This window comes from Muntiacus reevesi, chromosome 12, assembly GCF_963930625.1.
Source record: "Muntiacus reevesi chromosome 12, mMunRee1.1, whole genome shotgun sequence".
NCBI lineage: Eukaryota > Metazoa > Chordata > Mammalia > Artiodactyla > Cervidae > Muntiacus > Muntiacus reevesi.
In genome coordinates, this window is record NC_089260.1 from 5,633,023 (window position 1) to 5,655,710 (window position 22,688).

The window sequence follows — 22,688 nt, forward strand, 5'->3', positions numbered from 1 at the left end:
GTCGCTCAGTCGTGTCTGACTCTTTGCGACCCCATGGACTGCAGCACTCCAGGCCTCCCTGTCCATCGCCAACTCCCAGAGCTTACTCAAATTCATGTCCATTGAGTCGGTGATGCCATCCAACCATCTCATCCTCTGTTGTCCCCTTCTCCTCCCACCTTCAATCATTCCCAGCATCAGGGTCTTTTCAAATGAGTCAGTTCCTAAAACATATCACTGCCTAAATTCTACTCAACAACTTGTTATATGTGATAAAAAAAGAATGTTGTACAACAAAAGAAATGCAGAAAGTAAATGATCACGTTTATGAAAATAAATAGGCCCAGAGGAAATTAATTCATTTGGAAAATATTTATTAAGGACCTATTATTTCCTAGGCACTATTTAGAGAAATGAAAATTAAAACCACTTATTAAAATGCAAAACCGGTGAGAGTAATGAGGTAATATCACTGATGCTAGGGAAAAATAGCTTTATATTGCATGTTGTATCATAAATTGGTTCAGTTTTTTTAGAAAATCATCTGCCCATATATTCCAAAAGTTATAGAAATGTTTCTACTTTTCGACCTAGTTATTTCACTTTGGGGAATAAACATCAAAGAAATAAAAGAAAAGCAAAATGACTTTACAAGGACAAACAGTCTTATTCTTAATAATAAAAGCTGACAAAAAGGGCACATGGCTGAATATGAATGTGTATTCGTACATTTACAAGGATAGAAACATATTGATGTTAACTTATTTGTTCAATAGCTACTTATTAGGTGTTTATGTGGGCCAGGCACAGCCCTAAGGGCTAGGGATCAAGTGCAGATTGAGTGCAGTGTCTGCTAAGGCCTGTGTCTTGGTGCACAGTGGAAAAATACAGCCTCTCTGGGCAAATGCAGTCCTGTGGGTCAAGCTTGGCCAGAGAAACGCCCCCTTTTGCAAAGTAAAGGGCACCTGTGCATGAGGGGATTGCAACAGCAGGGCTCACACTCAGGAGCGGAGGACAGGCTGCACTGCAGACCCTCCAGCCCCGCCCTGGACATCCTGACGCAGAGGCTGACCGGCACACCATACAGAGTAGGCCTGGTTCTTACAATTTAGTGAGGAAGGAAGAGAGATGCTGAGGAAATAAATGCACCAGTGAGTGCATGATTACAAGGATAAGTGCCCTGAAAAAAAGGAATGTAGCCCAACCAGAGCATATAGCAAGGAGACGAGGGAGGTCCCCACAGTGGAGAATAAGAGAAGTCCCGAAAGAACCTGAGATTAGGTTAACAGAGTGGGCAATGCGTTTGGGCAGAGATAAAAACTCCCCATGGTTGCTATGGAAAAACAGCATGGAGATTCGTCCAAAAAATTAAGACTAGAACCACCATATGATCCAGTTGTTCCACTTCTGTATGTTCATCCAAAGAAAACAAAGACTAATTTGAAAAGATATATGCACCTCTGTGCTTGTTCATTTCACCTCTACTTACAATAGCCATGATATGGAAACAGCCTAAGTGTCCATCAGTGAATGAATGAAGAAGATGTGGTATACATATGTAAAATGCATAACCAGTGGGAGTTCGCTATGAGATGCTGGGAGCTCAACCTGGCGCTCTGTTACAACGTAGAGACATGGAATGGGGTGGGAGGTTCCGGAGGGGAGGGGACATATGTATACCTATGGCTGATTCATGTTGATGTATGGCAGAAACCAACAAACCAATACAGTATTGCAAACAACGATCCTCCAATTAAAAATACATAAATTAAAAAATAAAAGATGTGGTAGATACATACAATGGAATTCTACTCAGCCATAGAAAGATGAAATCTTGCCATTTGTGACGACAAGAATGGACCTTGAGGGCATTGTACTGGGTGAAATAAGTCAGACAGAGGAAGACAAATACTGTGTATGTTTTTACTCATATGTGGAATATAAAAAACAAAAACAAAGCAAAATAAATGAATAAACCAAACCAAAACAAAAACGTAGATACAGAGAACAGAATAGTAGTTACCATAAGGGGTTTGGAGGACAGTGAAATGGATTAAAGGGGTCAACTATATAGACAGATGAAAACTATACTTTTGGTGCTAAGCTTGCAGCAGTATAAGTCAATCTAATGTCATAAGCCAATATTACCTCATTTTTAAAGTTTAAAATTAGGAAAAAATAAACCAATCCTCCACGGTTGGTTGGCATCTGGGACATTTATGGAATTGAAGTATGGATTAAAGCGGGCAAGGGGAGTGTGGTACACCCCGCAGTGGAGAGGTAGGCAGCAGCTGGACTCTGCAGGATCTTGGAGGTCAGGCAAGAGATGTGACCTTATTCTCCGATCTTATTTCTGAGAAAGCACTGAAAGCATTGAGTGGTTTGAGTAGTTTTAAGCAGGAGGGCAATGACACGGCCATCCCTGTTTCTGAAAGATCCCCCAGCCTACGAGCGGGGCCTGATTACAGAGGGTGTGGTGGTTGGAGTGGGAGGCTTGGAGCGGCCGCTGCAGCTGTCCATTGAGAGGGAGGGGGGGTGGACAGAAGTGTGGGCAGTGGAGAAGAAAAGGTACAAATGATCGGAGACACACTTTGGAGGTGAAACTGACAGGTATTGGGGTGGGCCGGCTATGTAGGGTGAGTTGAAGGGATGCCACGCAAGCCTTTTGTTTGTTTGTTTTTCCTAGTAAATTTCAAAAGTTAACAGTGTAAAGAGCTTAGTTTTACATTAGTTTCCTGGGTCTGCTAGAACAAATTCCTGAAAAATCAGTGACTACCAACAACAGAAATTTATGACAGTTCTGGAGGCCAGAAGTCCAAAATTAAGATGTTGGCAGGGCTGTGCTCTCTCCGAGGACTCTAGGAAAGAATCCTTTCTTGCCTCTTCCAGCTTCTGGTGGTTCCAGGGGCTCCTTGGCTGTGGCCGTGTCACTCCAGTTTCTGCCTCCATCTTCACGTGGCCTTCCCCTCACCACCCGTGTTTGTGTGTCTTCTCTTCTGTCTCATATGAGCACACTGGACATTGGATTTAGGGCCCATCCGAGAAAATCCAGAATGATCACACCCTGAGATCCTCAGCTTAACTACATCTGCAAACTCTTCTCCCTCCTGCCCCTGAGCCCCTGTCAACTCACAGGTTCCAGGGACTAGGGCATGGATGTATCTTTGTGGGGGCCAATGTTCAACCCACTGCAAGCGTTATGTGAATCATCTTTTATATACCCCTTCACTTCCTGGTGGCTCAGACGGTAAAGCGTCTGCCTAAAATGTGGGAGACCTGGATTTGATCCCTGGGTTGGGAAGATCCCCTGGAGAAGGAAATGGCAACCCACTCCAGTATTCTTGCCTGGAAAATCCCATGGACGGAGGAGCCTGGTGGGCTACAGTCCATGGGGTCGCAAAGAGTCGGGCATGATTAAGTGACTTCACTTTCTTTTTGCACTTTGTATGGGCTACCAGGACTGACCTTTGTGCAAATATATTGTCTGCATGCTGTATTGTCTCCACACGTCATTTAAGAAGCTCTGAAAGGTCTGCCTTCACTTCCCAAAGCAACTGCTAAATCTAAAGGACTGATCCTTGTGAGACCTGTGTAGTCTATAACCTCCTGTGTATGCTCCATCACTGAGTGCAGTCCGAGCACTTTATCACGTGATATTGGAATCTTGTTGTTTCCTTGTCTCTTATTTGTAAGGCCCTTGGAGGAGGTGATTGCTTACCATTCTTGTTCACCAGGCCAGGTGTGGCCTTCCTTGAGGTTCTTCACATTATGTTGTAAGGTGTCTCGAATATAATTTTTTTAATCAAATCACAATTAACTACTTAATTAATTAGAGACTTCTGAACAGCACCTGCAAACTATTTTGGATGGCAGAATATCAGCTAAAATCAACACATTGTATAGTTTTCATATAGCTGCTGGTGACTTAAAGATGGAAAGTTTTAGTTCTTACATTTTAATTGCTTAGTCTATTGAGATCCATTTGAGCAAATTAATTATAAATTAGTGGTAATTCCTGTTGTAAAATAAAGTTATGTATGAAATGCTGTGGAACAACAGGGAGCAAGCAGCTGGTTATCCTGGTGGAGGTTAGAGGTGGCTCCCCCTGGAGGAGGGCATGGTTACCCACTCCAGTATTCTTGCCTGGAGAATCCCATGGACAGAATAGCCTGGCAGGCCACAGTCCAGGGAGTTGCAAAGAGCTGGACATGACTGAGCGATTAGACAGTAGCAGCAGAGATGACTTCAGAGAGGTGACATGTGAATTGAAGTCTTGAGAGGTGAACAGATATTTTCCACGGGGAGGTTATCCAAAGAAAGATGAAACCAGAAGGGATTCCTATTGAAATCACAAGAGCACTAGCAAGGGAAAAATTTCAGATGCATTTTTAGGAAAAGTGAGATTTTTAACAGATGCAGAAGAAGGATAGGAAGCGGTTAAATATATTTGTGAATAAGACTTGGCAATAAATGTATTTGTGGGAAAAAAAAAAACAACAACAGTGGAGTTAGAACTACTACAAGGCCATCCCCCAGCAGACCCTGGGTCTCTCTATTAAAAATGGGGTGTCTGAACTCTTCAGATGTTAATTGGAAATGTGGTCTGGGTTTTCTCCATGACAGGCTGTAAATCTATATTTTAGTCAGGGCTTTGCTCTTTTGGATTAGTATGTAATGTCCTTGAAAGTCCTCAGTTCTTTTCTTTCTTTTTTTTTCCAAAGAAAAAAGAAACTTCTTTAAAAAGTTACATGATGGTGTTGGATTTAGCTCGTTTTTACAAAGGTCACAGAATTTTTGAGTAGTAAACACGATTACTCGATCTTTCCAGTATCTAGATATTTGGCAGGCAAGCCTCCATTGCTGGAATAAATAACTAGAGTGCCAGGGGCATATGACAGCTGTGGGCCTGCGAAGCCTGGGGGTATCTGGGAAGAAGCAGATGCATCCTATCTGTCCTCAACCACAGCCAAGAAGACAATTGAGGCAGAAATCTCCCTGGTGCTTGAATTAACCAGATTATTGAGCAAATTTAGAGCTTGTCTGGTCTACTGGTTTCAATTTGGCCTTAGAAGCCCAGTGCGTAACAGATTTATTTGAGAAGTTGCTGTCAAGAATCTAAGATTCCTTTCAGTCGCAACTCAGCAGCACCTGGATTGTATTTTTAGAGTATTTCCTCCCATGATGATAATATCAGCAATTAACATACTTGTATTTATAAAGCCTTATCCTTCAGGGAGTACTTGACCCTTGAGAGAGGTCACCTAATTAATTTCTGCAATGTTTTAGATTAGACTGCTGCTTGTTTTGTGACCTTGAAGATTGCAGTGATTGTTAAGTCACTAAAATATTAAAACACTTTTGCAAGGACTCCCAGTAAGGAAGCAATAGAAAATAGGCAAAGAACACAAAGACCTGGACATTCTGGGAAGTGTTTTCACTCCTGCCACAGAGCAGGACCTCCACGGGCGTGCCTACCTTGTTTTAAGCAAGGAGGAAAAATTAAAAAAGAGAATCCACATCATCAACAGAGAAATAACATGCTTCAGTATTCTAAGGAAACCTTAGTCAGGCTCATATAAACTCATCTGAAATTATTCATATCTCTGGAACCTTGAAGATAACTTCTTAGCAGCTCTGAAATAAAAGGTTGAATGAGCACCTTTCTTCCTGGTATGGTGGAAAGATCACTTGACCGTAATCCAAGAAACTTGTGTTTGAATATTGTCCCTTTCACTTATTAGCTATATTATCCTGGGCAAGATAATCGATAACTTGGAATTACAGTTTTCCCAATTGTGAAATGGATATGTTGATAACTGTGTGACGCTGCACTCTACTTTAAGGGCCAAAATCCTCGTTCAAGACTCCATCATCTTTCACCTGAACCCCTGCAACTGACTTCTAGCTGATCTTCTGTATTTCATTCTTGTTCCTCTTCTGCATTTTCTCCGCATAGCTGTTAGAATGGTCTTTTAACATCATAATTCAAATTGTATCATTCTTTTGCCTAAAATCCTCCACTGGCATCCACTGGCATTTCAAATAAAATGCAAATTCCTTAGCATGGCCTAAAAGATCTGTGCAGTCTGGTCCTTGCCCACCTCTGTGTCCCGTCACCCCGCAGGGCCCCTGTTCCCTGAGGTCCAGCCATACGGACCTCTGTGAGGTTCAGCCCGACACGGCCGCCTTCCCTCTGGCCCTCCACACCTGCGGTCGCGTCATCCGGAGGCTCTTCCGCCCTGTCTGGACATTTGCTGCATTTACTCTCTCCAGCCTCAGCTGAATACTATCTGTTCAGAGAGGTGTCCCTGACCACTCTATGTGAAGTGGCGTCCCTAGTCACTTTCCAGCAATTTTTACCTTCATAGCAGTTATCACAATGGGAGTTTACCTTATCTAGTTAGTTTTTTATTTATTGTGAGCTTTCCCCCACGAGACTGTAACTCTTGGTCACTGTTTACACAGTACATTCCCAGAGTTCAGAGCACTTCCTGACGGTCTAGCTTGTACCAGGCACTCAAAATAAGTGTGTATTGGATGAATACATGAGTATTCAGATACATATGAAATGCTTAGCCCACAAAAGGCTTGGGTTTGCCGTCTGTAGGGTCAGACCTTTGTATCCACAGGTTGTGCATTTGCACACAGGTGTGCGGGCCAGTCTGTTGAATCCTGGGGTGTGGAACCCTCACACAAGGGACCCACAGACTCAAATGGCTGATTCTACCATGCTATTTAACATAAAGAACGTGAGCACTGGTGAAGTCTGGTATCTGTGGGGGTCCTGGAACCAATATCCTGGTAGATATTAAGGGTCAACTATTCTTACTCTCGAAATGACAACCCACTCCAGTGTTCTTGCCTGGAGAATCCCAGGGACGGGGGAGCCTGGTGGGCTGCCGTCTATGGGGTCGCACAGAGTCGGTCACGACTGAAGCGACTTAGCAGCAGCAGCATTCTTATTCTCGGGGACTCACCTTTAGGACAAACTTCTCTTGGCCAACAGCAAATAATAATAACAATAGCTAATATCTATTGAGCTGCTCATAGATGCTGAACATTGCTCTAAGTGCCTTTTATGAACTAACTCACTTATCAACCCTCTAAGATATGTATTATTATTATCCAAATTATTAAGATGAGGGGCAGAGGGTTCAAGTAACAAAGAAACAAAGACTTTTGTTCCTAAGTAGAGGGATGGGGATTTGGACTCAGGTAATTTGGTCCCACAGCGATAATCACTGTCATTCATCTAATCAAAACTACTGCCTTATCCTGGCACTCAAGCTTTCCAACAATCTGATGCCTAACTCTCCCAATCTCTTCTTTCATCATTCATTCATGCACACATCCATTGCTCAACATACTTTGAGCAAATACCTTATGCCAGTCACTGACCTAAGTCCTGGGCCTAACGGGTCTTTGGAGGAAGGGAAAGGATAAATAGAAATGTGAAAATCCTTATTTTATCCATGTTGTCAGCACAATAAAACCGCTGATGAATCTGAGCAGAAACTTTACTTATTTTATGACCTAAGACTTCTCTTTTATGACAAAGGACCGTCTTCAACATTTGCAAGGTGTCTTTTGGGTACCTGATTTCTCCAAACACGGCCCCAGCTTTCAGAGTAACCAGAACCTGAGCGCCATCAGCACCTCCAAGAACTTGGACTTCTCCTTGCTTAATGATGTACATTTCCTTGCCAATTTCTCCCTGTATGCCAAATATAAAGAGGAAAGGACAGTCACTTTATTCTTGACAATTATGCCCCAAATTAAAGAAACTCCCCTAGATGAAGAAATATAAAGGAAGGAAGTGTAAAAGTAATTATCTGAAGACTTGAGGTAGTTATGGACATTAGTTTGACATATCATGTGAGAAGAAATTATAAGGAAAGTGATCCTCTTCAAAATGAGAGCATTGTGTTCCGTCACTGGATAGGCAAAGATATTTTAGCTAGCACATTGTTTCAAGAATGGGATTGGAGAGAGGAAATTAGAGATTGTAAGAATAGCCACCTTTTCTTTTTTGTTTTTTGGTGACCACTACTCTGCTTTGAAGACGTTGCTTAATTTATCCAAAGAGCCTGGGTTACAGTCATTCAAGGATGAACTCTACTCTTCTGCCTATAGCACAGAGATCTCATTTTAGTAATTGGGGCATAGGAGACCCTTAAGCTATTATTCTTGTTCCATATTGAAAGTGTTAATACAGCAGGTTGTTTTTATTCAGTTCTTGTTTATCTCTGGGGACCCTGGAACCAGGGCAATGACCCTTGTTCAAAGCCCCGAGAACTGAACTCCTGGAGTGTTCACATATCCACTGGTTAATGATGTTGTTCTGCATGCCTCGGGCAGCGTGGCGGGGTGTACCAGGCTGTCAACACTGTTTAATGTGAACACAAAGATTTATGATGTGCACTTGGTGTCTGGTTTGTAGTCTGGACCATGGCTGGTCATGTAGCTACGTGACCAGCCCCATTTAAAAACTCTAGACTCCAAGAGTTTGTTGAGCTTTCCTAGGCAGAGATATTTTGTCCTTGTCCACAGTGGGCGATAAAGATGCATTTCACGTGACCCTTGTGGAAGGAGGTCCTAGTAAATCTGCACCTCATTTTTCTAGTCTTTGCCTATGAATGTCTTTTTCTTGCTTTTCCTGCACTGTATGCTCTGCTATAATACATCTTAAGTGATAAATACCACTTTATACTGAGTCATGCAAATCACCAAACTAGTGGGTGATTGTGGGACCCTTGGAACACATCTCACTCCAGGATCCAAAAGAGAATAAATATGTTTTACAAGAGACTTGAACAGCACTTGGGTCAAGAAAAGCTGTTAAACTTTAAATAAGACAGTTTTCATAATACTGGGCAAACTGGATAATAGTACCTATATGTCTTAGTGAGTTCAGTCTTGATCAATCTGAGCTATTAAAAATAGCATAAATACAATGAATTCTCTTATACTTGGCTTAGGAGTGGACTAGATTAGTTGAGTTCTTCAAATATTATTGTTAATCATATTTTCAGAAGATTAGAATACACTAAAATTAATTTAGGATTAAGCAATGTTGATTATAGTTTCTGCTCTGCAAAAACTGAGATGTTTACTACTTTGTTCCAGTGCTGAGCATAGGAATTACAACATAGACAACTCATTTATGAATAATTTATAATTTTACCATTCTCTGGGAAGTTCTTTAATACCAAGGGTTATTTTCCTGATCATTACTTATTGTCACATTATAACTGTTAGGTTAAGTTTAAAGTTTTTAGGCTCTATCTCTTAGCTGACATCTGTGACATTCTCATTTTATCTCCCTATGACTTTTATGAGGAAGTTAGAGTAGGTATTATTATTTCCATTTTACAGAAAGAAAATAAAGGCACAGATTGACTTACTGGCTAATATTTGGCTGGGTAACCAGCGCTCCATGACAGTAATTAGAAGCAAAAGGAAGCCTAGAATGCACATCTCTGAATGAAGCAATGCAAGAAGTATATTTAGATTCTGCATTGTGCAGAATATTAAGCATATGTTTATTCCCAAATGTAGATCTAAGTAGAAATTCCAATACAGATGGATCTAATTGTAGTTATTTCCATAATATCAATACTAATAACACATCTTACAATTTGCAAAGTGTTTTTAAACTCACAATATCAGATTTTACATTGCTCCTTATTTTAATGCCTGTGTTTGTTTGATCAGAGCATGCTACTTTATAGCTGCAAAATATTTTCATAGATATTAACATTTAATTCTTGCAAAAATCTCAGTGAGGTCATATAGGAAAGATATCATTAGTTTCATTTAAATTTGGTAGTGTGTAAGTCACTCAGTCATGTCTGACTCTTTGCAACCCCATGGACTACAGCCTGCCAGGTTCCTCTGTCTATGGAATTTTCCAGGCAAGAACACTGGAGTGGTAGCCATTCCCTTTGCCAGGGGATCTTCCTGACCCAGAGATCGAATTCAGGTGTCCTGCTTTGCAGATCAGATTATTCATTACCATCTGAGCCACCAGTAGAGACTTGAAAAATTCAATGTCTTGGGCAAATTTCTGAAGCTGCAGATGACAGCATTACTAGCAACACCTATGTCACCTAACTATATAATGTGTATATTAAATATGATATATCTACTCAGATAGACCATATTTAATGATGAATCCAGTATCAAGACTGATCTCTTTAAAACCAACAAAATCGCTATGAGTTATTTTCAAAATGAGGGAAAATGTCTGAAAATTAGTTTTTCAAGAGATCCTCCAAGAAGTAATGATTAGAACATGGTCATATCCCTTCATTTTTTGCATGAAGTCATTCTCAAGGAACTGGAATGATTTTTTCAAAGGCAGTTTTTACAACTGACTGGAGGTAGAAGTACATAATGGGCACTTAAATATAGTTCAGCACTTTTAATTATTTTTTAATGATCATTTCAATAATTTTCCAAGGAGATCTGGCATAATCACCGAACTAAAACTTCCACTATTTCTTGCATATTTCTAGGCTAATTTAAGACTTTCCTGCAAGTTTAATTAGCATTCAAATGAAGTAGACCTTCCGTAGAGAGAAGGTCTGACAGCATGTGCAAAATAAGACCAAACCAAGTTTTTCTGGTTGGTTTATGTGCTAATTTGGAGAAAGTATAGAAATTCAAGTGCTTCATATACAATAGGGTAACCCTTCGTGAGAGAGCATTTAAAATTTTCAGAGTTCCCCTGTGAAAGGCTATTCCAAGGCTGGCAAGCGTATTATGACACTCAAATTAATTCTTGCAAATTAATCCTGGGAAAACTCCCGAACACTCTTTGAAGCTGTCCAAGCTAGCCACTCAGTAAGTTTAGGCGCCATCAGAGGATTAGGGCTTCCCTGGTGGCTCAGACGGAGACTCAGGTTCAATCCCTGGGTTGGGAAGAAGGGAATGGCTACCCACTCCAGTATTCTTGCTTGGAAAATTCCATCGACAGAGGAGCCCGACTGGCTACAGTCCATGGGGTCACAACGAGTCAGACACGACTGAGTGACTAACACTTTCACACTTTCAAGCATGTGTATCCAACTCCTTTGGGGAAACCTGGGAATGTGAACCCAGTGTTAGGACATGTTTAGAGGATTAGCTAGGTCCCCAGACTCAGTCCTGAGCCCTGCCATTTCTTCAATTATTTAAACAACCTCTAATGAACATGTTTGTTTGTTTTTCTTCCCTTTTCCTACAATGATTTGTGGAAATGATAAAGCAAAAGCAAAGCTGAATTCAGCTGTCTAAAATCTGGTCAAGTAACAACATTTCATCTCTGTCTATGTCTACTATTAATTAAATCCCTTCTTTAAAACAGAAACAGAAGCAGAGAAATGTGACTTGGGTCTCATGTCTTTTCATTTCTGCTCTTTCCCCTGCTTATTTTTTTTTCCTTCCTTCATTTGAGCTCAACTGATCTGTTTTTATTATTAAGTGGTGGATGTGATGTGAGGAAGAAATTAGAAATGAGAGGGCTGCATCTACTCCGCATTTCACACTTTGTTAAGCAAGTTTTCACTGCTTAGGGGCATGAGTGCTAAAGTTTTTATGAGTTGTCTCCATTTTCAGTCCTGCTGCTATTGGAGCAAATTGAAAGGCTATTTGGGTGCATTAAGGTTATGCCATCCTAAATGCATCATTGCTCTAAAGGGGTCCTTAAATCGAGCTGTGGCTTGCATTTCCCATTTTCATGAAAATGATTTCATACCATTAGTATGACCACTTTTAATCTGGACTTATTTGTGTGGGCTTTTGTATTCCTCAGATGGTAAAGAATCTGCCTGCAATGTACGAGACCCAGGTTTGATCCCTGGGTCAGGAAGACTCCCTTGGAGTAGGGAATGGTAACCCACTCCAGTATTCTTGCCTGGAGAATTCCAGGCAAGAGAAGCCCGGCGGGCTACAGTCCATAGGGTCACAAAGAGTTGGACATGACTGAGCGACTGACGCTTTCACACTGTATTCCTGGTTTCATTAACATCACAATGTCTCATCTGTGGTTTCCTCTTTTGCTGCTGAGAGGTCCTTCTCAGCTGCCCTCTGTGATTCTTCTCCACTGACCTTTTCCATAAATACTGTCATTCTTCAAAGTTACAGCCTTGGTCTTTTCCATGTACCTTTTCTTGAGCTTCTTATGGTATTGGTTCTGTTACATGCTGGTTCCTGAAGATCTGTCTCCAGTCGTACCCTCTCTCACAGACTAGATTACTTCCACCTCTGCACCTGGTGCCTTAAAATGCCTTCCCTCTATTTGACTTTGTCTTTCGCCATTATCCTAGTTGATTATATGCTTCAATTCCTGACTTTTGTCAAGTTCTGTCCTGCCTCATGTCCCCAAGTCTTCGTCTAAAAAACTGTCCTCTCTAGTTTTTCTCTCTTTTTTTTTTAAACTAGAGAATTATTTCTGTTTAGATTTTCACAAAGATCATGTCTGACAACCTGACAATCTCCCCACCTGAATCCTCCAACTGAAATTAAGTACCTTTGCCTCCACACAAATTCTGTGTTCCCGTCACAGAAGTTAGCATGTTTTGGAGTTACGCATTTATTTAATTTTATCTGTTTACTGTTTGTCTCTTCCATCAGGCCAGTGATACTCAACTGTGGCTGCATGTGAGAATCACCTGGGAGGCTTAAAAAGTGTTGATATGTGGGCTCCACCAGGCCAATTGAATTGCTGGGATGGAGCCCAGACTTCTAAATTCTGGTGATTCTGATGTAGACTGTGAATTGAATACCCCAGCGTCAGACAGTAGGCCTCTGAAGGACAAGAACCACCCTTTTCTGCTCATTGCTGAATATATCCAGCATCTGTCACAGTGCCTGGCCCATAGCATTTCGAAATTATTTATTGAGTTTAACTGAATAAATGACACTAAAATTTTCCAACTTTTGACTTGTATGCGCTCTCCCTGTAGACACAGTTCCTTCCTTTCTGCCTGAGCTCATGTGAACGTTTTTCCTTTATCTGGAACGCCTGCTTCTTCTTTCTCCGGGTTCACACTGATTCATTTTTCAGGACTTTGCTTGCCCAGCATCTTCTCCAGGATCTCTTCCCAGCGCCCCAGGGAGAAGCGCTCTCGATCTGGGTCCTACCACAGCTTGTGCGTACCTTTCCCACCACATTTAACACATTATTTTGGGATGATGTAAGTGCTTCTTACCCCCACTTGTCTGTAAACTCCCTAGGGTTTTGGGTCATCTTTCATTTCTTTGAACTGCTCATCCTTCTCTACGTTTAATTTTGATTGTTGCCTTCACAACTGATTGCCTTCACACAGTCTTTAAAGACTCAAGATGAAAAACCCAAGGTCATCATTCCTTCTCTCTCCCTTAAGTTAGTAATTAGAGACGTGCAAAAATACTCATTTTGGAGTTATCTATAATAGCAAACACTTGGAAATTGATTATGATATATTCATAGACTGGAACACTATACAGCTTTAAAAAGAAGGTTGTAGATTACTTCCTATGATATATTGTGACATGACAAAGCGAGTTTCACACATAAGGGAGGTATGATGCTAATTTTATGAAACAAGCTCTAACTATCCATCAGTTGATTTATAAAAGAGATAGTTTGAAATATATTAATAGTGGTTATTTATGGATGGTGGAGTTTTTGGCTTTGTGCTTTTATGTATTTCCCATGTTAAAAATAATGACCATGTATTACTTTATAATTACAGTAAAATTTAAAAAATATGGCATTGATTATCCGCTAACTGGGTGAGATAAATGGAGGTAACTGATAGTTTGCTGAAGACATAAAAGGGGCAGGACCACCTTTCACTTCTTAAGGGAAAAGGTAGAATTAAGGGAAGGTATTCGGAATTAATGGGGTATGACAGTGGATGACTTACATATACACAAACCAACTTTTCAGACCACCCACACTCATATCCTATAATATAAGTAATAAATCCATATTGTCTTATTCTAGTTTGAAATCCAAAAGCACATTATTGTTTTACAGAATTGCATCTCATGGTTATTTTCATACTTTGGAACTCACCTTGGGCAGATTTTGTTTAAATTATTCTCTTGACTTGTATCTGAACTCTTCAAATATATTTATTTATGAGTCACGCATTTGAAAAATTGCAGGCGCTCACCTTTTTGCAGACAAAGTCACCAGGTAAATAGACGATGGACCTCAATCTTAGCAGCATGTCATAAATCATCTGTGTATCACAGCCCTTAAGGAAAAATGATAAAGAGAAAAATAATCCTTACTGATACAGCTAAAAGGCAAATATTCCAAGAGATTTTAAAATGCAGTGGAAATAAGCAGTAATAGAGTTTTGTCTGTGTTGATGCTAAAATATTAGTTGCCAGTGGATATGGACTTGTTTTAGCTCAAAATTTAGAAAAAAAAAAAAAAACATACCTACAGTATAATAGTTAGAATTTAGATGCTGGTCAGATATATTAGATCCCCCTGGAGAAGGCACTAGCTACCCACTCCAGTATTCTTGCCTGGAAAATCTCATGGAGAGAGGAGACTGGCGGGCTGAAGTCCATGGGGTCACGAAGAGTTACATACAGCTGAGTGACTAAGCATGCACTCATGCAGATATATTTGGGTTTTAATCCTGTTTCCACTACTTATTGCTGTGTATCTTTGTATCTCACAGCTTCATTTTCCTAGTCTGTTAAATGGGAGTTAAATGGTACTAATTTTGTAATAGCAAAATTTTGCTCATATAAAACTTAACATAATCTTAGTAAATGATAAGTATTAAAGATTATGGTAATGTCATGGTAATAACAATTGATTATTAATATATTAACACTGACATATAAGATATTTGCAACATGCTTTTCTTTCTAATAACATCTTTCATACTATTATGAGATATTACATTTGCAAACTTGTATGTTTCTCTTCCCCAACATGCCATCTTCTTTAACTGTACTTAAGGATTACAAAAACCATATCTGTTAAATAAACGAATGTTCATATTCACTTCAGTAGTGTAAGAAACAAATTTGATTTGTTTGAAAATATGTCTATATTTGTTCTCTGTCTAAATAATGATAATTTATCTATGTGTGTGTGTTCTTAGTCACTCAGTCATGTCCAACTCTTGGCGACCCCATGAATTGTAAGCTGCAGGCTCCTCTATCCCTGGGGAATCTCCAGGCTGGAATACTGGAGGGGGTAGCCATTTCCTTCTCCAGGGGAATCTTCCAGACCCAGGGAATGAACCCAGGCCTCCCACACTGCAGGCAGATTCTTTACCATCCGAGCCACCATGGGAGCCAAAAATTTATCTATAAAATAGGTTAAAGAAAAATCTGTAGATGTTCCAAAAATCTCACTTCACATAGAGATTTGGAATTTTCTACTTTCATTAGATTTTCTACTCCTCATAGTCAACAAAAGAGTCCAAAGTGCAGTACTTGGGTGCAATCTCAAAAACAACAAAATGATCTCTGTTCACTTTCAAGGCAAACCAATCAATATTACAGTAATCCAAGTCTATGCCCCAACCAGTAATGCTGAAGAAGCTGAAATTGAACGATTCTATGAGGACCTTATAGAACTAAGACTCAAAAAAGAAGTCCTCTTCATTAGAGGGGACTGGAATGCAAAAGTAGGAAATCAAGAGATTCCTGGAATAACAGGCAAATTTGGACTTGGAGTACAAAATGAAGCAGGGCAAAGACTAACAGAATTTTGTCAAGAGAACCCACTGGTCATAGCAAACACCTTCTTCCAACAACACAAGAGAAGACTCTCCACATGGACATTAACAGATGGTCAACACTGAAATCAGATTGATTATATTCTTTGCAGCCAAAGATGGAGAAGCTCTAAACAACAAGCAAAAGCAAGACCGGGAGCTGACTGTGGCTCAGATCATGAACTCCTTATTGCCAACTTCAGACTTAAATTGAATAAAGTTGGGAAAACCACTACACCATTCAGGCATGACCTAAATCAAATCCCTTACATTGCATTACAGTGGAAGTGACAAATAGATTCAAGGGATTTGATCTGATAGGCAGAGTTCCTGAAGAACTATGGACGGAGATTTGAGACATTGTACAGGAGGCAGTGATCAAGATGGCCCCCAAGAAAAAGAAATGCAAAAAGGCAAAATGGCTGTCTGATGAGGCCTTACAAATAGCTGAGAAAAGAAGAGAAGCTAAAGGCAAAAGAGAAAAAGAAAGATATACCATCTGAATGTAGAGTTCCAAAGAATAGCGTGGAGAGATAAGAAAGCCTTCCTCAGCGATCAATGCAATGAAATAGAGGAAAACAATAGAATGGGAAAGACTAGAGATCTCTTCAAGAAAATCAGAGATACCAAGGGAACATTTCATGCAAAGATGAGATCGATAAAGGACAGAAATGGTATGGACCTAACAGAAGCAGGAGATATTAAGAAGAGGTGGCAAGAATACACAGAAGCACTGTACAAAAAAGATCTTCATGACCCAGATAACAGTGATGGTGTGAGCACTCACCTAGAGCCAGACATCCTGGAATGCAAAGTCAAGTGGGCCTTAGGAAGCATCACCACAAACAAAGCTACTGGAGGTGATGGAATTCCAGCTGAGCTATTTCAAATCCTAAAAGATGATGCTGTGAAAGTGTTGCAATCAATATGCCAACAAACTGGGAAAACTCGGCAGTAGACACCAGACTGGAAAAGGTCAGTTTTCATTCCAATCCCAAAGAAAGGCAATGCCAAAGAATGTTCAAACTGCTGCACAAATGCGCTCATCTCACACACTAGCAAAGTAATGCTCAAAATTCTCCAAGCCAGGCTTCAACAGTTTGTGAACTGTGAACTTCCAGATGTTTAAGCTGGTTTTAGAAAAGGCAGAGGAACCAGAGGTCAAATTGCCAACATCTGCTGGATCATCAAAAAAGCAAGAGAGTTCCAGAAAAACATCTATTTCTGCATTATTGACTATGCCAAAGCCTTTGACTGTGGGTCACAACAAACTGTGGAAAATTCTAAAAGAGATGGAAATACCAGACCACCTGACCTGCTCCTGAGAAATCTGTATGCAAGTCAAGAAGCAACAGTTAGAACTGGATATGGAACAACAGACTGATTCCAAATCGGGAAAGGAGTATGTTAAGGCTGTATATTGTCACCCTTCTTATTTAACTTATATGCAGAGTACATCATGAGAAGCGCTGGGCTGGATGAAGCACAAGCTGGAATCAAGATTGCCGGGAGAAATATCAATAACTTCAGATATGCAGATGACACCACCCTTATGGCAGAAAGTGAAGAATAACTAAAGAACCTCTTGATGAAAGTAAAAGGAGAGAGTGAAAAAGTTGGCTTAAAGTTCAGCACTCAGAAAACTAAGATCATGGCATCCGGTCCCATTACATCATGTCAAATAGATGGGGAAACAGTGGAAACAGTGAGAGAGTTTATTTTTGGGGGGCTCCAAAATCACTGCAGATGGTGACTGCAGCCATGAAAAGATGCTTGCTCCTTGGAAAAAAAAGTTATGACCAACCCAGACAGCATATTAAAAGGCGGAGACATGACTTTGCCAAAAAATGTCTGTCTAGTCAAAGCTACATACATGACTTTTCCAGTAGTCATGTATAGATGTGAGAGTTGGACCATAAAGAAAGCTGAGCACCAAAGAACTGATGCTTTTGAACTGTGATGTTGGAGAAGACTCTTGAGAGTCCCTTGGACTGCAAGGAGATCCAACCAGTCCATCCTAAAGGAGATCAGTCCTGGGTGTTCATTGGAAGAACTGATGCTGAATCCTGAAATTCCAATACTTTGGCCACTGATGCAAAGAGCTGATTCATTTGAAAAGACCCTGATGCCGGGAAAGATTGAAAGTGGGAGGAGAAGGGATGACAGAGGATGAGATGGTTGGATGGCATCACCGACTCGATGGACATGAGCTTGAGCAAGCTCCAGGAGTTGGTGATGGGCATGGAAGCTGGCGTGCTGCAGTCAGTGGGGTCACAAAGAGTCAGACATGACTGAGCGACTGACTTTCATCAAATATTTTTAGTTTTTCCTCCCAGAACTGTTAGCATGTAGCTGCTTTCTTTTTGTGCTTGTCCTTGTCCATTTTTTAGAGTCATTATTATTTTCAGATAACTGACCCCCGGTAGAAAAGCAAAGGATCGACCTCCAGTTCATGGATTGGATAATAATTTCTTTAGCAATCATAGGTTTCCATAATAATTTCAGTAGCAAACACTTGACCTAGATCCATATAAAATTTAGACCTCAGGCTTGCTTGACTGATAAGGAAAGTTAATGATTTATGATTGAAGTATTTTCAAATAGCCATGGGTGAGAAGCATTCAGATGAACTTGAAGCTAGGATTTAAAATTTTATTTGAGAAACTATAGCTTTTGGTTCTCTTGAATAGAGAGAAAGGCTGAAGCCAATAGGAATACCTTCTTAACACAGTCCAACACGTGATGATGAGAAGCTGCTATGAACCATGGCCTTGGTCCAATCGGAGGTGAAAGAGAGTGAGTCTAGTTGGGAATGACGTTTTAAGCAAACAGATAAACAGTAACTTGTGGTAAATTTAATCGTGCTCTAAGTTATGTCATGGAAATATCCATAAAACTTTTAACACAGGGGACTCTCACTTCTGCCTGGGAGTGCGGACAGGAGACGGGGGCGGGGGTGGGGGGCCGGGCAACAGGAAAAAGGTGCTCATGTGGGCGACAAAGCTGAGTCATTTGATGAGTATGATTTGTATTTGCAAAGATGTACAAAGGTCCTTTGAGGAAGAGAGAAATGTACCGCTTCTTTCTTTGCTATTTATTTGCTTACTGCAAAATGCATAATTTTTATTTCTAGTTACTTCACCTCTAGTATGTCTCATAGGTTATCGTATTTGTTAAGGCAAATGACAAACATTAATTTCTTTCTAAAATTTATTATTTTGTTTTTAGCAAAGCTTCTCTAACTATGGCTCAAGTGTTCTAGTTCTTTCAATGCTGTCATTGATTCAGAGAAATTTCATTTCAGAAACTAACGTTCTGATCACTCAGATCTCTTTTAGGAAAAAAAACACTTTGGCTTCATTTTAAGATCTCCCCCACTAAAGGAAGTTTGTGTTTTTGATATTCTAGAGAAAATTCATTAGCATATATCTGGAAGTTCTTAAAGCTTAAGCATGACTAGAATATCACTGCAATGAAGGTAACTCTCAATTTTTTATACCTATGGAGAATAACGGGTTTCCCTAGTGGTTCATACGGTAAAGAATCTGCCTGTAATGCAGGATACATGGGTTCAATCCCTGGGTTGGGAAGATCCCCTGGAGAAGGGCATGGCAACCCACTCCTGTATTCTTGCCTGGAGAATCCCGTGGACAGAGGAGCCGGCGGGCTGCAGTCCCTCGGGTCAGAAAGAGTCAGAAGCAACTTACCATGCATAGAGAATTAGCATTGCAAATGACCAGAAAGAGAAGATCTTTTAAAAAATCTACTTACATTTATTTTAATGTGCATAATTTGAAATTTGATTTTTTTGGCCTTAACTTTTACAACTATAATGTGTAGACCAAAATACAATATAATGTGTAGGCCTTGCAGTCCCAGTCTATCTTAAAGGAAATCAGTCCTGAATATTAATTGGAAGGACTGATGCTGAAGCTGAAACTCCAATCCTTTGGCCACCTGACGTGAAGAACCGACTCATTGGAAAAGACCCTGATGCTGGGGAAGATTGAGGGCAGGAGGAGAAGGGGATGACAGAGGATGAGATGGTTGGATGGCATCACCGACTCAATGGACATGAGTTTGAATAAACTCCGGGAGTTGGTGATGGACAGGGAGGCCTGGCATGCTGCAGTCTATGGGGTTGCAAAGAGTCGGACATGACTGAGTGACTGAACTGAACTGAACTGAACTGAGGCCAAAATAAAGTTTTTATTCCTTAAACAATTCCTGCTGGAATGAACTTTGATGAAAGTTCCCAGCTGTGTTATGTTATGTTAATAGGAATTATTAATTATTTTAAGTCTTATTTTCCTATGGCAATAATTCCATAAATGTAAAGATGTAGGCGGCAGTATTATTTTCAGTACTGAAAAGACTGGAAACAACAAAAGGGCAATCTGTGGACAGATAAAAATACTGAAGATTTGTAGGTTGCAATAGCATAAAGTGGCTAAAATCAATACACCAGTTCTCTTTCTCTCTATATGTGATTGAATTCAACAAATAATGTGTTCTGCAGAAAAACAAGCTATAGAATATGTTCACTATGACTCCAGCTATGAAAAAAAAAAAAAACTGAACAAAATAATACTGCCTGTCACTGATGTTTATAGATAAAAAGTAAAATAAAAATGAGGATTGGAAGGGTATTCTTAAAATTTTCTGAGTGGCCACCTCTGGGGAGGGAAAAAAGAGAATGGAACTGGGCATAACTGATTAGACCTCACCTTTAACCTTTATTAATAATAGTAAAAATAAAGTAAAACACACATCCTAGGATTGTTTGTAGGAACAAAATCATCTTCGAAAAGGACCACATTTCATCTTTTTTTACTTTTCAGGTTAACTCACTGGCAGAAAGCACTATAAAGAAACCTAATTGATGGAGGTACTGGACCAAACTAGGAGACAAGCCTTAAAAAAACTTAGCAAACAATTAGTGCTTCCCTCAGTAGAAATGCCCAAATACGTAAAAGGAGAGCTGTTGGCTTCTGTCTTGGATTTCCTCAGAGAAAAACATATGAACCATTACAAATATATATTTTTATTAATATACTTGCATAAAATATGTATTAATTCATGCAAATAGGCCATAGAAATTGTGTGTTAGAAAAAAATCTACAACTTAAACTTCATAAATTGATTCTGGACCCTAATGATTGCTTTGTGGACAGGTTGCCACTGGCCTTGGGGTAACTGTGATTTAGGACTGGGTCCTTCCTTTCTCTATTTTGGCTTAGTGAAATAAAGTTTGCATTATGAAGCTGTTATATCTTATGATGCATTTGAGAATAATTATCTCTGCCCCTCCCCCGCCAAATGATTGTTTTCTTGAGATACAGTTTGTTCCATTATCATATGATTAAAAAGAATCACATCCCAGAGTTGGCATTTTTTTCTCTATAATGCAGCTCCATTTCCTTTATAGAAGTAATTAGGAAAATTCCTGATTATCAGAAAGTCAGCACACAGCCATTGTTTCATAAATGTTCCTTTTTCTATAACGTGAGCGTACCTGTGAGAGTGTCAATATGCGCTTTTGTATGTATTCATTGTACATTTGTATTACAGTTTATTTTCTTACTTTTATCTGTTTAATTCTCTCAACCTCCCTGTGAGGGCTGACATTCATTAACACATTGTCAACACTCTTGGAGTTTAGATCAGGGAACAGGGAACAGGGGCTGAGGACGTGTATTGACTCTTCAGCTGAGCTCACACGTGGAAGACGTGTTGGAGAAAGACTCCTCAGGATGTGTGTGGGGGCGGGCGCTGTTTAATCTACACTCTGAGCAACAGGGCAAGACTGTGGCTTCCATCTCTGCGGTGTCTTGCCAGGGCTGGGGGCATGCCAGGTACTAAATAAATAAGGCCTGACATCCGTCATGAAGTTGTTAGAAAGCATTCTCTTTTCAACAACGGGAAGTTCAGTGCTGTATAAAATTGGACTCATATTTGAATAAGGTTTCTGGAGATTTGAATGCAGTTGGGAGAAATTCTATTTTTATTCAGCACATGAGCTATATGCTAGATGATGGTTCCCATACCCAGGAAGTCCTTTTAATACCGGCAAACTGAACCCAATTGTCAAGTTGGTAAATTTATCAACTTGGGCCCAATTTATCTTTGGGCGCTAACCTTCTCAGTCTTGAAGGATTTCTTCATTTCTAAGCTCATTCTCCCTAAGTTATTTGAAAAAGAACTTAAGATATTATCAGTAATATATAACTTGCTGGGACTTTCAGTCACCCCCAAGTATAAACAAGAGTCTCCAAGGCTTTTCTCAACTCAGCCCTGTTTGTTATAAGAGGCCGTGCTCTGGGCCATCTGAAACTGCACTCCCATTAAACCAGGGATGGGCGATACGTATAGACTGGAATTCTGAACCCAGCTGTCCATACTATCAACTCTGCCAGTCATGTTATTGATTGCTAGCTTTGGGAGCAGCAAAGTCAAATGTGGTAAATAGTTTGCAAGGTACTATGATGGCATAACTTATTGAGTTCTACGTGATATTAGACCAAACCCTATACTTCATATTTGCAAACACGAGGAGAGTCATTTCCATCAGGCTTTCCCTGAGAACAAACAATAATTCTGTTTTTCTAGGAGCCTCAGTATCACAGTCAAAATGAGAAGTCCCAAGTTGGATGCAACCCCGAGGATGAATCTAATCCATCTTCCTAGGATCAAGCATGGCCACACACTGGTTTTACCTGCGTGAAAACTCCTCTGTGGCTGAATCAGTTCTATTCCTCAGGGACACTGGTAATAATCACAATATATGAATAATGCACTTGTATTGATGTATTGATATAAGCGCCTTGTATGTTTTGAGTTACTGAATTATCACACAGCAGCCAAGGATGTCACCTTATGTATGTAAAGTCTGCCCACTTTCTGGGAGGCAGTGGAGAGCTGTGACCCTAGGGTGTAGGGTCTGAGGCACCCCACTCGTGCTTTAGACAGAGCGACTGCTCAGCATGCTCT

At 40.2% G+C, this 22,688-nt stretch overlaps 1 protein-coding gene across 1 annotated transcript in view; it reads right to left on the bottom strand.

Annotated features, from left to right (window-relative positions):
* The window catches only part of CNGB3 (cyclic nucleotide gated channel subunit beta 3), a 176,939-nt gene that overhangs the window by 17,860 nt on the left and 136,391 nt on the right, over positions 1–22,688 (bottom strand). The window contains exons 14-15 of the mRNA XM_065902998.1: positions 14,124–14,207; positions 7,575–7,693 (exon numbers count right to left, since the gene is read on the bottom strand). Of these exons, the coding sequence (XP_065759070.1) occupies positions 7,575–7,693; positions 14,124–14,207 (203 nt within the window). The remainder of the gene's footprint in view (positions 1–7,574; positions 7,694–14,123; positions 14,208–22,688) is intronic.